The sequence below is a fragment of the Pristiophorus japonicus genome, chromosome 17 (assembly GCF_044704955.1).
Source record: "Pristiophorus japonicus isolate sPriJap1 chromosome 17, sPriJap1.hap1, whole genome shotgun sequence".
Taxonomy (NCBI): Eukaryota; Metazoa; Chordata; class Chondrichthyes; family Pristiophoridae; genus Pristiophorus; species Pristiophorus japonicus.
In genome coordinates, this window is record NC_091993.1 from 73,040,768 (window position 1) to 73,056,970 (window position 16,203).

The following is a 16,203-nucleotide window of genomic DNA, read 5'->3' on the forward strand; positions in this document are numbered from 1 at the left end:
TGTATCAAACTTTACTTTTTAATATGACTCTTGAAGATCACTTAAAACCTTTAAGATCACTTATAAACTTGTAAAGTTACAAAAGTTACAAAACAATTTCAATATGAAAAATCTTACACTCAAAATCACTTAAACTTCAAGGTCACTTTTTAGATGCAAAATTAAATAAGATACAAAATGCGAAAGCATTTACACTGTAAGATCACTTTTTAAAAACCCTCAGATCACTTATAAGTTGTAAAGTTACAAAACTTACAAAACAATTTCAATTTGAAAATAGTTACTACAGCTACATCAAGAACAAAAGCAGCAAAGAAAGGCTGCAACCATCTCTCATCCACATCTGTGAATGTTCACTTCTTCATGGGGGTGTCATTTGATTGGCGGGGCTTTGTGCCCTTATTGCAGCAGCTACCTCCCTGACGGCCTGTGCTGTCACTTGCATGCCCTCCCTGACGGCCTGTGCCGTTAATTGCACTCCCTCAGACATTCCCTCCCTAAGTTCCCGTGTCATTATTGCTATTTCTCCCATCAGGACCGTCACCTCTTTACCCACTGCACTGACGCTACCGATGAGTGATCGGGTAAGCTCATTGGTCTCCATACCCAATGCCACAACCTGAGCCGCATCTGTTGCATGCTGCATCTCAGGAGAGCATGTCTCCAATCTCCTTCCCCTTCTCTGCCTGGGTCTGCCTCGTGGCACCACTACACTGGGAGGCGCGGGCACGGACGGTGGGACGCTCTGTGTTCCAGACGACAGCACTAGAGTGCGAGGTGCGGGCTGGGATGGTGGGTGAATGAGTGTAAACTGCTCCATTATATCACCAGCACCACTGGGACCCGCAATGTCAGAATTAAAACCATGGAAGGTGAACCAGAACTTATACGAGTGGGAGGCGCAGGCTCGGACGGTGGTGCACTGGCTGTAAACTGCTGCATTACACCAGCACACCACTGGGACCCGCAACATTGGAATCAAAACCATGGAAGGTGGAACCAGAACCTATGCAAGGGGTTGAAACTCTGATGCCCCTTAATGGGGGTTCATAAACATTAATTTGGAAGCTCTTCCCTGTAGATATTTCAGTCATCGCCGCCATCATCCAGTCTGGATCATCCGCATCTGGTTGTACTGGTTCTTGTTCTGTATCTTCAGGATCCTCAGGTTTGGCGGCATCATCATCATGTTCTGCAAAATACATCAGAACACTCAAATGTTTAACAGCAAGGGAGGGGGCAGGATGGGTGGCATGAGTACTCTCGTATATCGCAGGCCAGGCAGCAGGTTGATTTGAAGGGCCACGATGCATTTTCAGGACTTACCCTCTTCCTCGCGTGCGGGCCCAGCTTGTGCTGTCCTGATTGCTTTTCTCCATGTACAACTCATCTTGGCAGCTACCCTCTGTTCCAAGGGTGTCAGTGGATGCAGATTGGGTGTGCCTCCTCCTGTTCGAGTTGCTTCCCTTTTGTTGTAGGCCAATTTCTTCTGCAAAGAGTAAAAGATAACCTTTTACAGAGTGCGACTTTCTGCAAGGTGGGACATACAGATCGTCACATTACAATTACGATTACATTAAAAATGGAAAATATTAATTACACTAACTACTTGACCAAGGTCATGCCATTTCTTTTTACACTGGCTTCCAGATCTTATGGTATGCACCACTGCGCAGTAATCTTCTGCAACTTGGTTCCAGCGTTTCTTTATTTCTTTAGGTGGCACTTTTATGCAACCTCTGTTGCTGGTATCTAGCTCCTGCCATCTCTGCTCAATGACGTTGACTAATTTCTCCACTTCCTCATGCAAGAAATTCTTTGTTCTTGGTGGACGTTGTTCCATTACTGTATTGAATTGACACACTTATTTTTCAAAACACACAGTCCTTAATTTGCATGCACCAATGCAGCACCTGTTCTGGAAGTTTAGCAGTGAAAAGCAGCACTCACTGATTTCAGCAGGTGATTTATTCAACAGTGCTGTTAAAAGCACTCCTTCAGACACAAAAAAATCACCCAAATTCAATCCCAAGCCTTTCCAGGGGTCCATGAGACAAATCAACACTTTTAAGTCCCTTTAAAAATGGCCGAACGCCAATGTTTCTGGGCTACTGCACGTGCGCGTGCGCTCCAACGCGCATGCGCAGGGCTGCCGGCACGACGTTGTCTCATTTAACTTAGCCCCTCCCACCTCCACTTGCAGAATCGGCGCGATTCTGTGGCTCTGCCTCCAGCTGCTGTGTGCGCGCTGCGCCGAGTTCCCAGGGACCAGCAAGAAGCCGGAGAATTAAGAGGTATTTTTCTGTCGCACTTTTAGGCGCGAAAAACGATGTCCAGGTCGGGGTTGCGCCGTTCTCTGCACGGCTCGAAACTTGACCCCTGTGAGAGCACCTTCATCACACGGACTGCAGCGGTTCAAGAAGGTGACTCACCATCATCTTTTCAAGGGCAGTTAGAGATGGGCAATAAATGCTGACCTTGCCAACGATCCCATGAATTAATTTTTTTAAATTATCTGTTTCATCTGATATTCCAACTAATAGTCTTAACATCCCAGATAGCTTGTATCTATGGAGTTGAACCTTTGTGACTTAATATCAATTTCATAGCAATATCAAAATATAAATTAACCATATTACTTTCCATGCTAAATAGATAAAATCTCAATGCTACAGCTATTCATTTTTACCCTGTTCAATATATGAAGACCTGCCATAGGACTACTGTATCAAATGCTGTAATTGAAAAAGCTAAATGTATGTAAATAAACAGACCAATTACAATCTGATGAGCAAGATGACCAACTAAACCAAATCGATGACCCCCCCCCGCCAAAAAAGCTTGCATTTAACCCCAATCCAAATGTTTAAAATGAAAAAATGACGGATTTTGTAAGCGGAGAACTCTAGCTTTGATTGAGTCCCCACAGGCTGATGGAAAGATTGGTCAAACTGATAAGCAACACAAATACTGAATTGCAAAATTGTTCAATGATTTATGTTTTCTAGATTACCTTTCAGTTGCGTCATATTCTCCGAGCACGCTGTGACCCTGTCCCGGCTGCCAATGGTGGAATGCGTTTTCACTGTGATCCTACGTTCTGGGCGAAAAATGTGGTGAATTTAGGTAAGACATTACAGAAATGAACTATTTAGTTAATGTAGTGTTAGCCTTGAGGTCACTAATGATTCTTCTCTCTGTCCTTTTCTTCTCTTTCCTTCCGCCCGCAGATTTTCTTCTCTTTCTCCCCGCCCCCCCCCCACCCCCGGCCCATGCACACATCTTCATGTGCACACGTGCATACAAAGGTTTTGGTTGTTTTAATCTTTTTTTATGTCAGCATGTGCAGTAAGTAAAACTCCAGTGATCAAAACTGTAAGCCTTTTACTAGCATCAGTTGATTCTAAATGTTTAATTCATTGAAATATCCTGGGGTTTATAATAAGACAACCTTTCTTTACTTTTTGTGATTTCCCCAGCTGTGCCCCACATGAACTGGTTGCACCTCCACAGTTTTAAAATCAATATTGTTTCCCATTGTCTTGTGCTGCAACCTGAAATATCTCTGAAGAGCCACAGTACCTTCTATAACCAAGGACAGCAGCCATTACATTGACATTTTTAATGATGCAAATTAAAATTAACACGCGGACTTCATTTTTATTTTCTGAAATAGGTAACCTTGTGGTTGAAAACAAGCCGAACCCTCCAGGTTACACTCCCAATGTAGTTATTGGGCATGGTTCCCAAGGCCAGGTAGCACCTGGGGGGAAACCTCAGGGTCAGATTAACCTTGCACAACTGCGCCTGCAGCACATGCAGCAGCAATTTGCACAGAAGCAGCAGCAGATGCAACAGATGAGGATGAGCCACCCGGTAGGACAACACCCCAGGACTACAGGGCCACAGATGGTCCAACAGCAGGTACACTGTATGTCATATTACTGAAATACAATCCATTCATTTCTCTTGGAAGTGGAGGGATAAACTGTTTATAAACATGTGAAAGGTGCAAGAAAAATTGTGATTAAGTGCTTTAGCTTTTTGCTGTACAAGATGGCCATTGTTAAAATATTCTCCAGCACAAATAATAATAGATTAGGCTTCTGATTGCTGACCCCTTTGACTAAGCAAGATCATTTTGCAGTTGAGGAAAGGCCTTTGGAGTATTCAACTTTGAGTCCAGAAATGAAACGTAAATTCTTTTAAAATATAATGGACCTACCATCAGATCACTTCCCGTTGATGGATTTAAGTGTTCCGTGTACAGGCACTCAATAGCAAAATGTAAATGCTGCAGGTCCATTAGAGCTGGAAAGCAGATAATTGTATCTCAGAAGTTGTAAATGTAGCATAGTTTCTCTCCCTCCCCCCCACCTCCCCACCCTCACCAGCTTAATCTACATCATTAAAGCTGGCCTTTTACCACTCGTGTAAGTCAAAGGAGTTGGTGCCTATACAAGGTCTAAATGGGAAATTTCTGAAGTTGACTTTGCAATACCATTTTAAACCCTGCGTAGGCTGATTCATGTTATCTTTTTAGCCTCCACGTTTGATTAGCATGCAAGCCATGCAGAGGGGAAATTTAAATGGTGCTGCGCTTCAGGCCCACCAGGCTCATCAAGCCCATCAGATGAGAATGGCACAAAACGCTGCTCGCATGGCTGGGATGTCTCGACACAATGGGCATCAGTACCCAATGATGCCTCAGATACCACGACAGGTAAAGTGGTCACCCACAGAGATTCACAATTTGCAGGTAGTTTCAATAAAACAAAATTTGAGTATATTCCTTGTATTAATGACTTTTTTCTCCAAAGGAGTGGAACACTTTGTTATTTCATGCATTTTGGTATTAAAATAACTTAAAATTACTAGTATAGCCATTCTGTTAACCAGTGAAAGTTACAACTCTAAAACCAACTGCTACAGTTTATGTGGAAATGCATATTTTATTTGTCAGACTCCTGGACCTGGATCATTGCCAGGACAACTATTTTGAAAGGCTGGAAACTAAAAATAGGTTCAGTTTAATTACAATTCCAGGTATGTAAGTGTCAGCCAGGGCTCAGTGGTAGCGCTCTCGCCTCTGCATCAAAAGCTTATAGGTTTAAGCTCCATTCCTGAGACTTGAACACATAATCTGGACTGGGACTTCTGTGCAGTACCGAGGGGTTGCGGCACAGTCGGAGGTGCCGTCTTTCGGATGAAACATTACTCTTGAGGCTCCTCAAGTGGACGTAAAAGATTCCATGGCACTATTCGAAGGAGAGTTCTCCCAGAGGGGTATTTTTAACTCTCAATCAAAACAGATGATCTGGTTATTCACTTCATTGCTGTTTGTGGGAACTTGCAATGTGCAAATTGGGTACTGCATTTCCTACATTACAACAGTGACTGCTTCATTGGATGCTTAGCCCTTTGGGATGCGCTGAGGTCATGAAAGGTACTATATAAATGCAAGTTTTTCTATTGCATTCCGCGGACATGTAGGCAGTGGACTCACTGATCCAGAGACGGGTGGGACCAGCTGTCTTGAAGCGGTGCTATTTTAACAGAGCAAAATGACATTAGGAGAGATTAGTGAAACATAATTTCTATTGCGCCCCAAATTAAAAGCATATTGATTCTGAACCATAGATACCAAGGTGTTCCATCTTACAAATTTGCTCAATGCAAAATAACAAGACTGACTGTCTAAAAGAAAAACTAGAGTGCCTATGAGAATCCTGGTCATAACTCAGATTGCCTCACAAATTTAACTGGTCATGGAAGAAATATATATGAAGAGTATCTTAATGATTAGATGACCTACTTATTAACTTTGGTTGACCAGAGTGGCATGGCCATGTCCTTGGAGGTTTCCATGTACCTCTAACTACATAGGAGTGAATGTGGTTGAATATATTGTTTTCAATGGGTGGCATAGAGAAACAAATTCTAACCAATATCCAGTGCATTTTACAATGAGAAGTAGAGCATTATTTAGGAATGTTTTTGGTGTATGGAAGGGGTGAATATGTTTCTATTTAAAATTTTGGTTATTAACTCAGTTTGACTCTGATCTTATAATAAAACTGGAGGTATATATATAGGGAATTTGGACAGATATTCTCTCCTCTTCCTCACTCTGTGTCCCTTCTGCCCCTACCCTCCCTCACCCCTGGATAAAGAACTGTCAATGATTGGAAGTATATGGTCTGTCAGGAGATAAAAACAAAATTCTCAAAGTCAACATTAACCATCAGTTGGCAAGATGAAAAAACAAGGCAGAAGATGGGAAATTATGTTCATGCACAACTTTGATTTGTATGTCATGCATCTTGTTTTTTCAAATCCAAATTGAGTATTACTGACAAGACACTGTGTACCCTTGACAGTGCTCAGCTCCTTGGGCACTCTGCTATCTTTGGGTTTCCAAATGCCAACCCAAAAATCACTGAAAAATTTGACTTTACTGCTACAGTGGCCAATGTTACTGTTGAGATGCAGATGGTTTAAGTTAAAAGTGTTTGGACAATAAGTAATTTAAAATAAGTGAAATAGTAATGACAAAGAAAGAATGGGGGAGGTAAAGAAGACATATTTTATGAAACTATTTTAATTTAAAAGTATTCAGTTTACTGCAGTAATAAAGTGGCTACTGAAGCCTAAACAATTTTATTGCAATATGTTTTTTTTTGCATCAGTGAGCTGAAATCTTAATTCTTGTAGGGGTTGTCAATTTCGTAGGCCAACTTTCAACCCTTTTCTGCCTATTGTCTTTGCACTATTCTGGTTTGGAGAGTATAAAGTGAGCCAATTTATTAGGTTCATGTCCACCTTACCATTAACTAAAAAAAAATTCCTAAAGTTTGCCATTATAGAAAGTTAAATTGGTTCTATTTTTTTAAATATATTCCCATTGGGAAGCATCTTGCATACCATGCTGAATATAGAAAGTTCAGAGGGGAAGTGAAAAAGAAAATTAGAGGAGCAAAGAGGGAGTATGAGAATAGATTGGCAGCTAACATAAAAGGGAATGCAAAAGTCTTTTCTAGGCATATAAATATTAAACTGGTAGTAATAGGAGGGGTGGGGCAGATTAGGGACCAAAATGGAGACCTATGCATGGAGGCAAAGGGCAGGCTGAGGTATTTAACGAATACTTTGCATCTGATTTTACCAAGGAAGAAGATGCTGCCAAAGTCATAGTGAAAGAGAAGGTAGTTAAGATACTGGATGAGATAAAAAATTAATAGAAGAGGTACTAGAAAGTCTGGCTATGCTTAAAGTAGATAAGTCACCAAGACGGGATGCATCCTAGGATGCTGAGGGAAGCAAAGGTGGAAATTGCATAATCATCAAATCCTCCTTGGATGTCAGAGGATTGGAGAATTGCAAATGTTACATCCTTGTTTAAAAAAAGGGTGTTGGGATAAGCCAAGCAACTACAGGCCAGTCAGTTTAACCTTGGTAGCGGGGAAGCTTTTAGAAATGATAATTCTGGACAAAATTAACAGTAACTTGGACAAGTGTGGATTAATTAAGGAAAGCCAGCATGGATTTGTTAAAGGCAAATCGTGTTCAACTAACTTGATTGAGTTTTTTGCTGAGGTAACAAGGGTTGATGAGGGCAATGCAGTTAATATGGTATACATGGACTTCCAAAGGATGTTTGATAAGTGCCACGTAATAGGCTTGCCAGCAAAGTTGAAGCCCATGAAATAAAAGGGATAGTGGCAGCATGGATACAAAATTGGCTAAGTGACAGGAAACAGAGTGGTGAATGGTTGTTTATTAGACTGGAGGAAGGTATACAGTGGTGTTCCCCAGTGGTCGGTACTAGGACCACTGCTTTTCTTGGTGTATATTAATGGCTTGAGTGTATAGCACACAATTTCAAAATTTGTAGATGGCACAAAACCTGAAAGTATAGTGAACAGTGAGGAGGATAGTGATAGACTTCAAGAGGGCATAGACAGGCTGGTGGAATGGGCGGACATGTGGCAGATGGAATTTAACGCAGAAAAGTATGAAATGATACATTTGATAATGCCTCTCCTTGTTCTTCCTATCAACTAAAGAGTACAATTCTAAAAGGGGTGCATGAACAGAGTCCTGGAGGTATATGTACACATTGTTGAAGGTGGCAGAGCAGGTTGAAAAAGAGGTTTAAAAATGCATATGGGATCCTGGGCTTCATAAATGGAGGCATAGAGTACAAAAGCAAGGAAGTTATGATGAACCTTTATAAAACACTGGTTCGGCCTCAATTGGAGTATTGTGTCCAATTCTGTGCACCGCACTTTATGAAGGATGTGAAGGTCTTGTAGAGGGTGCAGAAAAGATTTACAAGACTGGTTCCGGGGATAAGGGACTTCAGTTATGTGGATAGACAGTAGAACTGGGCTTGTTCTCCTTAGAACAGAGAAAGTTGAGAGGAGTTTTGATAGAGGTGTTCAAAATCATGAGGGGTCGATGGAGAGAAACTGTTCCCATTGGCGGAATGGCGGCCTCCTGTGCTGGAACTGTTCTGATTCTATGATTTTGTCATTTTTAGCCAATCCCAGTGAATGGGTGGAGGGAATTTTTACTGTTTGGTCTAATACTAAAGTATGTAACCTGTTTCTTTTTGTTTTCTGACAGCATGCAAATCCTGGGCATACAGGACCATTTTCTGCAGCCTCGGTGCACAATAGCATTCCAAATCCAACCAGTCCCACCACTGCTAGTTTGGCTGGTGCAAACCGCGGACCCACCAGTCCCACAGTTGCTACAATCGAGCTGATTCCTTCTGTCACTAACCCAGAGAACCTTCCTCCACTTCCAGATATCCCACCCATTCAGGTCAGTATCACAAGGTTTCTGTTGAACAGATTGTTCCTTTTGCTCTCAGTTAGTAAACAGTTACAGATGGAAAATAACCACCATAATTTGTGAACTACAGATTAAATGCAGGTAACGATGAGCTTCTTTTCCTCCCTCTTTTCCCCTGATGTCTGCTTTGCTAATTTTGTGGAGTGGTCAGAGTATAGTCATACAAATCTAATCAAGTGTCATCTAGAAACATGCCATACTGTTTGGGTATTGCTGAATTTTCCTAGTAGCTGTCTCGATCTGCAAGATCCCGTTGCCCATTATTTACATTAATATTATTTCTGAAACATTTTTAACATTTAAAAAAAAAATGTCTCCAGTTATGAAATCTACTTGTATAATAGTTCATAGTTTAAATTCTGAAGTTCCCAGCAATGTATGCCTTTAATTAATTGGCTAATGGTAACCCTGCGATTGAGTGTTGGTCATTATTTTAATTGAGTCACCACAGAGACATTATTTCAGGACCATTGGTTGAGGGGCCACACTCTCTCTCCACAATGTCATTGGATTGAGAGTTTGTGATGTCACATAACAACAACAACTTATATTTATATCGCACCATTAATGTAATAAAACGCCCTAAGGCGCTTCACAGGAGCGTTATCAAACACAATTTGACAGAGCCACATAAGGAGATATTGTGGCCAGTGACTAAAAGCTTGGTCAAAGAGGTAGGTTTTAAGGAGCCTCTTAAATGAGGAATGAGGTAGGAAGACTGAGAGGTTTACGACAGGTAGAATGTGGGAGACTTGGAATAGTCAAGTCTCAAAGTAACAAAGGCATGGATGAGGGTTTTAGCAGCAGATGAGTGGAGGCAGGGGCAGAGTCGGGCGACATTCCGGAGATGGAAATAGGCGGTTTTAGTAATGCCGCGGATATGTGGTCAGAAGCTCATCTCGAGGTCAAATATGACACCAAGGTTGCAAACAGTCTGGTTCAATCTCAGACAGTTACCAGGGAGAGGGATGGAGTTGGTGACTAAGGATGTATTCCATACAAAATATTGACCACAGCAATCTCCCTTGATTCATTTGAGAATCTATTGGCATTTAGTAAATATGTTTCCCTGGTTCCACTGAAGTCCTTTGTATTTTTAGTCAGGAGTAATTGCACCTGTGCTATAAACAGTGATTTTACATAGTTACATGCATCGAGTCGACAGCACAGAAATGGACCATTCAGCCCAACTTGTCTATGCCAGCGTTTATGCTCCACATGAGCCACCTCCCACCATACTTCATCTAACCATATCAGCATATCTTCTACTTTTTTTCTTCCTTGTGTGCTTATTGAGCTCCTCCATCTATGCTATTTGCCTCAACTACTCCTTGTGGTAGCGTGTTCCATATTCTTGCCACTCTTTTGGTAAATAAGTTTCTTCTGAATTCCCTGTTGGATTTATTAGTGACTATCATATATTTATAGACCCTAGTTCTGGTCTCCCCCACAAGTGGAAACATCTTTGTGTTTACCCTATCAAACCCTTTCAAAATCTTAAAGACCTCTATCAGGTCACCCCCTCAGTCTTTGCTTTTCTAAAGAAAAGAGCCCCAGTGTGTTCAGCCTTTTCTGATAAGTATATCCTCTCAGTTCTGGTATCATCCTTGTGATTCTTTTTTGTACCTACTCCAATGCCTCTATATCCTTTTTATAATTTGGAGACTAGAACTTTGCACAGTACTCCATGTACTACTTTTTAAATGCATGTTAAGTTCGACATGTCATTGTCACTTGAGTTCTAAGCTAACTCGTATTTATTGTGCAAGTATAAATTTGATACTGGAATCGAACTGAAGAATACCCACTGCTCTGTGTATATCTCCATGTCACCTGTCAAGTTTAATTCAAACTCAGTAAGACGAGGGATTGCACAAGCCCACTGTGTTTAAAACAAAACATTCACAATTTGGTCTAGCCTGTCCTCCATTCTATATGGTACACCTACACAAATATGCAGCTTGATTTAAACTGTATTACTAAAGCGTTGTTCCTTTGCTTATTTTCTTCGCTGTTAATTCTGTCTGCAGCTGGACGATGCTGGGTCAAGTACATTAGATAATCTGTTGAGCAGATTTATCTCGGAAAGTCACCACCACCCACTACCACCACCACCATCCTCCTCCAGTTCAAACCCATCCCCAGGGCCCTCAGCGCCATCCCCTGGACTAGCAAGTAAGCAAATACAGTGTGCTGGAAATGGCCACACAAGTATATTGGTATTAAAAGAAACTAGATTCTTGTAAATTTTGCTAATGAAGTGCAACTTAAAATAAATATTATGTAATGTTATGACATTAATTTTGTACTTCTGTAATTTACATTTTGCTTGTCATGGAACTTGTACATGTATTGGACTGTACTTGAAGGGAAAAGTGTGCAGGGCTATGGGGAAAGAGCAGGGAAGTGGGAGTAGTTGGATAGCTCTACCAAAGAGCTGGCACAGGCATGATGGACTAAATGGCCTCATTTGGTGCTGTATTATTATGATTCTATAAGATCCAGAATGTCTGATTATGATTCCCGGAGTACTGTCGATTGTTAAGTGTGTAGTGTTAAAAGTTGAAATGTCGCAGAAATTTATAGACATTTAATATATGATTCCAACTTTCGTTTGTGGGAGGAGGGAAATGAAAGCCATAAAATCGTGCAGTGCGATAAAATCAAACACACACCTGATGTGTTTGAGATTCCTTTCATTGCTTCAGTGTTTATGTAAACAACAACAACTTGTATTTATATAGCACCTTTAATATAGTAAAACGTTCCAAGGTGCTTCACAGGAGTGTTATAAGACAAAAATTTGACACCAAGCCACGTAAGAAATTAGGGTAGATGACCAAAAGCTTGGTCAGAGGTAGGTTTTAATGAGCGTCTTAAAGGAGGAAGAGAAATGTAGAGGTTTAGGGAGAGAGTTCCAGAGCTTAGAGCCCAGGCAGCTGAAGACAAGGCCACCGATGGTTGAGCAATTATAATCAGGGATGCTCAAGAGGGCAGAATTTGAGGAGCGCCGATATCTCGGGGGCAGGAGGGGCGGTTGTGGGGCTGAAGGAGATAGGGAAGGGCGAGGCCATGGAGGGATTTGAAAACAAAGATAAGAATTTTGAAATCGAGGCGTTACTTGCCCAGGAGCCAGTAAAGGTCTGAGCACAGGAGTGATGGGCGAATGGGACTTGGTGCGAGTTAGGACATGGGCAGCTGAGTTTTGGATTACCTCACGTTTATGTGGGGTAGAATGTGGGAGGCCAGTCAGGAGTGCATTGGAATAGTCGAGTCTCGAGGTAACAGGCATGGATGAGGGCTTCAGCAGCAAATGAGCTGAGGCAGGGGTGGAGATTGGCAATGTTAGAGGTGGAAATAGGCAGTCTTTCTTATGCTGGTCATGTTGCAAACAGTGTGGTTTAGCCTCAGACAGATGTTAGGGAGAGGAATGGAGTCAGTGGCTAGGCAACAGAACTTGTGGTCCAGCCAGATATGACCATGAATGGCTAAATCAGTTGTCTGCCATATCCGTTCGTCTGTGTCCCTTGGACTTGAGGGAATGAAAATGAGGTCCTTACCAGGGGGAACGGCCAGGGTGAGAGAGAGTAATGGTTTCAATAGGGCATCAAAAGTGGGGGTGGTGGTGGTGAGCGTGTGGTTGAGCAGATCGGTAACTGCAGAAATGTTGTGGTGAATGGAGGGCCCAAAGGCTGGACAGTTGGGATTTTGTAAGTGCAGTTATAAGAGAGTTGTTTTTTTTTTTCCAGGGCCGGACATAGAAGGAAGTAGGTTTGGATGAGGGAAGGGGCATGTGGGTGGAGAACGATACAAGGAAGTGGTCAGAGATGGCCTTGCCTGCAATTGACATAGTGGGGGTAGCAAGGCCTCAAGGGGTAGCCATGAATATGGGTTGGAGAGTTCACATGGAAGGAGAGATTAAGGGGATGATAGGAGGGTAGTGAACTCAGAGCATGATGAATTGAGATGGAGCTTGAAATCACCCAGGATGAGAAGTCACTCAGTACAGAGGTTGAGGGAGGAAAGCAGTGAAGATATCTAGATGATAAAAGCTTTATTGTACTTGGGTGAGCAGTAGAGAACGGAAATTTTAAATGAGTGGTGTCAGGTATTCGAACAAAGTGAGATGCTCAAAGGAGGAAAAAGTGCCAGAGAAGTAAAGGAGTAAATGACTTTTTTTTATAAAAGGGAAGGTAGAATTTCATACCTACGTATGCTGCTACCCCACAGTGTAATTACAAGGCCATTGAGTTTTTAAAAAAGATTTGGTACAGCTGATTTTCTAAAATTCATGGTTTATTTTTGTTTGTGTTCAAAACATCATCTTTGGAAATGATAGATTAAAGTTATGGTAGTAATTTGTTTCTTCAGCTGATTTAAAATTTTACTGTATTTAAAGCAGATTGAGGCATATAGCTTTCTAGTTACCAAAATGTAGCAATAGAATCCTTTATAGAACAAATTCCATGCAAAATTATATTGATATGGTGTTCTTATATTATATAATCAGAAAATGTGAATGTCTGTCTTCAGGAGCCTGTCCACCAGAACTGGTTCTGCTGGCCATCTTCTGTTTTTCTCTTGCCACAGGAGTCCATTGCACTATAACTGGACAGCTTCTCAATTGGTTGACAAAACGTAACCAATCAAAAAGGGGCTGTAATTAATCCCATACGTTGCCATCAAAATCCTCCCACAGCTATTAATTCTTGTTGGACAAGTAAAAGCAATGTCATGAAGATTTTGGGTCTTTTAAAGCTGCAGAACATTCAATAGGTAACCACCATTCTCCATGAGAGCACCACTGCTCAAGTTCTCAATACTGTCTCCTATGACTGGGTTATAGTAGGATGACAAATACAAGCTTTCAGGGTAACTATTTGTAAAATGCGTGTTTGAAGTTGGTTGACTCTCAAAATATTCCCCTTCACAAAGTCTACACAGTAAGTCTATTCTGATGGTGTGCTCTCTTATGTGCCAGGAATTCTTAAATTACATCTCAGTACATAATGCATAATGCTGATTAGTTTCATTGAATCCCTTAAATTGAGCCTTGCAAATCCCTCAGACAGGAAAAAGTAACATGGCAGACTATTGGAATGGCTTATGTCTGCTAGTTTGATTCCCTTAACTTGCCTGTATTTACAATCCCTTGGTCGCTGGGGACAAATGCACCATGTAGCCTGAGCTAACTGTTTAACAGTATATCTTGCCCGTAAAAAGGGAGGGCTCCTAATAAGCCACTGAAGACTACTGGCTTCATTTTTCACACAACCTTCAGAATTTAACATAAATTCAGTTGTATTTTAGTAAATCCCTGCAGCGTGATTTACAGAACCTGGTTCCCCTTCACCTAACAAAAAAATGAGAAATTAATTCTGTGTAGACTTCCCTCTAGCACAGTATGTCACCACATGTCTGAGTAAGTTTCATATTAGAGCATGGGCTTTTCTGCACCATTACCCAAGAATGTACAAGCCCTAGATTTCTACTCCCACAAGGCAGCTCTATGAGCATAGTACTTCTACTTTGAGAGTAAGTTATAGGGACAGGGGGAAGTAAAGAAGAGAAAAGCGCTCTCAACAAGAGCAACAACACAACATCTTAAAAATCTGAAGGAGCCTGTGGAATGTTGTGCATATTCCTTGACCAGCTTGACATTGACTCATTCTGTCAGCACTATGCAGATGTTGCATAAGAAAGGGAGGTCCTTTTTCAAGGGGTAATAAAAGACGTGTCTAGGAGTCATCAGGTTAGTAATGTGCCAATAAATTTGGGTTCAAGTTGACCATGTTAGTGCTTGATACAAATTTCTAACTGATACAATCCTTCAAAATCTTCTCTAAACTTTGGTTGCATGTGTATGCAGGGCACCTCAACACCAAGTTAAACCCACTTGATAAGCTCTGTATTTTTAAACTGTACATCAGGTTTGTTCATGTTGCAACATTTCAATGCCTAGTTCCAAAATAGTTCAGTCTTTTGTGGATGAATCCCACAAGTCTGTCTTGAAAAGCAATGTCTACTGTTTGAGCCAGTTACAGATTGGTGCATTATATAACTTCAGATCAGCCACATGAAGTTGGCTAGATGTCATTATCGAGCATGGGTAACAACTTCTGTTTCAGAACTGCTACTACTGGAAACTTAAAACCTCTGTCCTGAAGATATCTTTGTCTTTCGCATTTGGCATGACGAGATAAATCATTGAGTTCCATATTTGTAATCTTCACTGCCTCGCATGGCATGATAGTGTTGCCTTTCACCCTCATCCAAAATTCATACTCGGTTGAATGTTTTGATTCAAAAGTTGTTTCTTCTACCCAGGACCCTATGTATCTAAGAGCACAGTTTACACTCTATGTTGAAAGGGTCAGCCATTATGAGCTGTATAAAGTGGGCCACAGAAAAATCACCTCAACTATTTGTCCTTTAGAGCAATGGTCTTGTTTCAAGACTGAAGTAGACTGCACCAATTATTAAGTTATGGCTATTTGAGATTCAATGATTCCCCCACTGGCTGTGGATACAGCACATTGCAGCTTCAGTCAGTTAGTCCCTTCATATATCTGTGGAATTCGCTGCCTCAGAGTTGTGGAAGCTGGGTCATTGAATAACTTTAAGATAGAGATAGACAGTTTCTTAACCGATAAGGGGATAAGGAGTTATGGGGAGCAAGCAGGGAAGTGAACTTGAGTCCATGATCAGATCAGCTATTATCGAATTAAATGGCGGAGCAGGCTCGAGGGGCCATATGGCCTACTCCTGCTCCTATTTCTTATATGCTTATATACAGACAAACTTAGGCAACACATCTAACAATATATTTTTTTCAGTTGCAGCTTTAGCAATGGCAAACTCCCAAATTCCAGTCAGACCCTCAAGTACCTCTAGTACTGGTAGCAGAGGCAGGTAAGAGCTTTAAAGATTTAAAACTTGTCAAAACTTATTTAGGATGGCATTATACTGACTTTTTTCAGTCTTTTATAAACCTATCTTGAGTGTGTATCAACACGGAAGCTGCAGTGTAACTCAGGAGTCTGATTATTTTTATCATATTGCCTCGTACTGTTTAGTGTTGTGCAGCTCTAAGCCTGTGCAAAGCAACATTTGAAAAGTTCCCAGAAGTGCATTAGATCTCCTGGGAAACTTTTCACGGTTGTTTTAGATTTTTTTTTCCATTTTGAAAAAGTGGATGCTGCTGTCCTTGTGCTCAAATGAGTAAAAATAAACAATCCAGGAGCAATACTCTGTGCATGCCCGGTGCTTCTTTGTTGCTGATCTGTGTATGACGAACAGTGAGGTGCAACCAGTTGTGTGTTGCACTGAACAGATACTGGTATA

At 41.3% G+C, this 16,203-nt stretch overlaps 1 protein-coding gene across 7 annotated transcripts in view; it reads left to right on the top strand.

Moving 5' to 3' along the window:
- Positions 1 to 16,203, top strand: part of trim33 (tripartite motif containing 33) — a 249,952-nt gene that overhangs the window by 208,000 nt on the left and 25,749 nt on the right. For 4 of the 7 annotated variants that reach the window (XR_011587467.1, XR_011587468.1, XM_070858846.1 and 1 more), the window contains exons 8-13: positions 3,009 to 3,126; positions 3,677 to 3,924; positions 4,544 to 4,759; positions 8,629 to 8,829; positions 10,890 to 11,034; positions 15,696 to 15,771. Coding sequence is in view for 5 of the 7 variants with exons in the window: in XM_070858846.1 (XP_070714947.1) it covers positions 3,009 to 3,126; positions 3,677 to 3,924; positions 4,544 to 4,759; positions 8,629 to 8,829; positions 10,890 to 11,034; positions 15,696 to 15,771 (1,004 nt within the window). In the remaining 2 variants the exon portion in view is untranslated. The remainder of the gene's footprint in view (positions 1 to 3,008; positions 3,127 to 3,676; positions 3,925 to 4,543; positions 4,760 to 8,628; positions 8,830 to 10,889; positions 11,035 to 15,695; positions 15,772 to 16,203) is intronic. The other 3 variants (XM_070858847.1, XM_070858850.1, XM_070858849.1) reach the window with 2 other exon arrangements.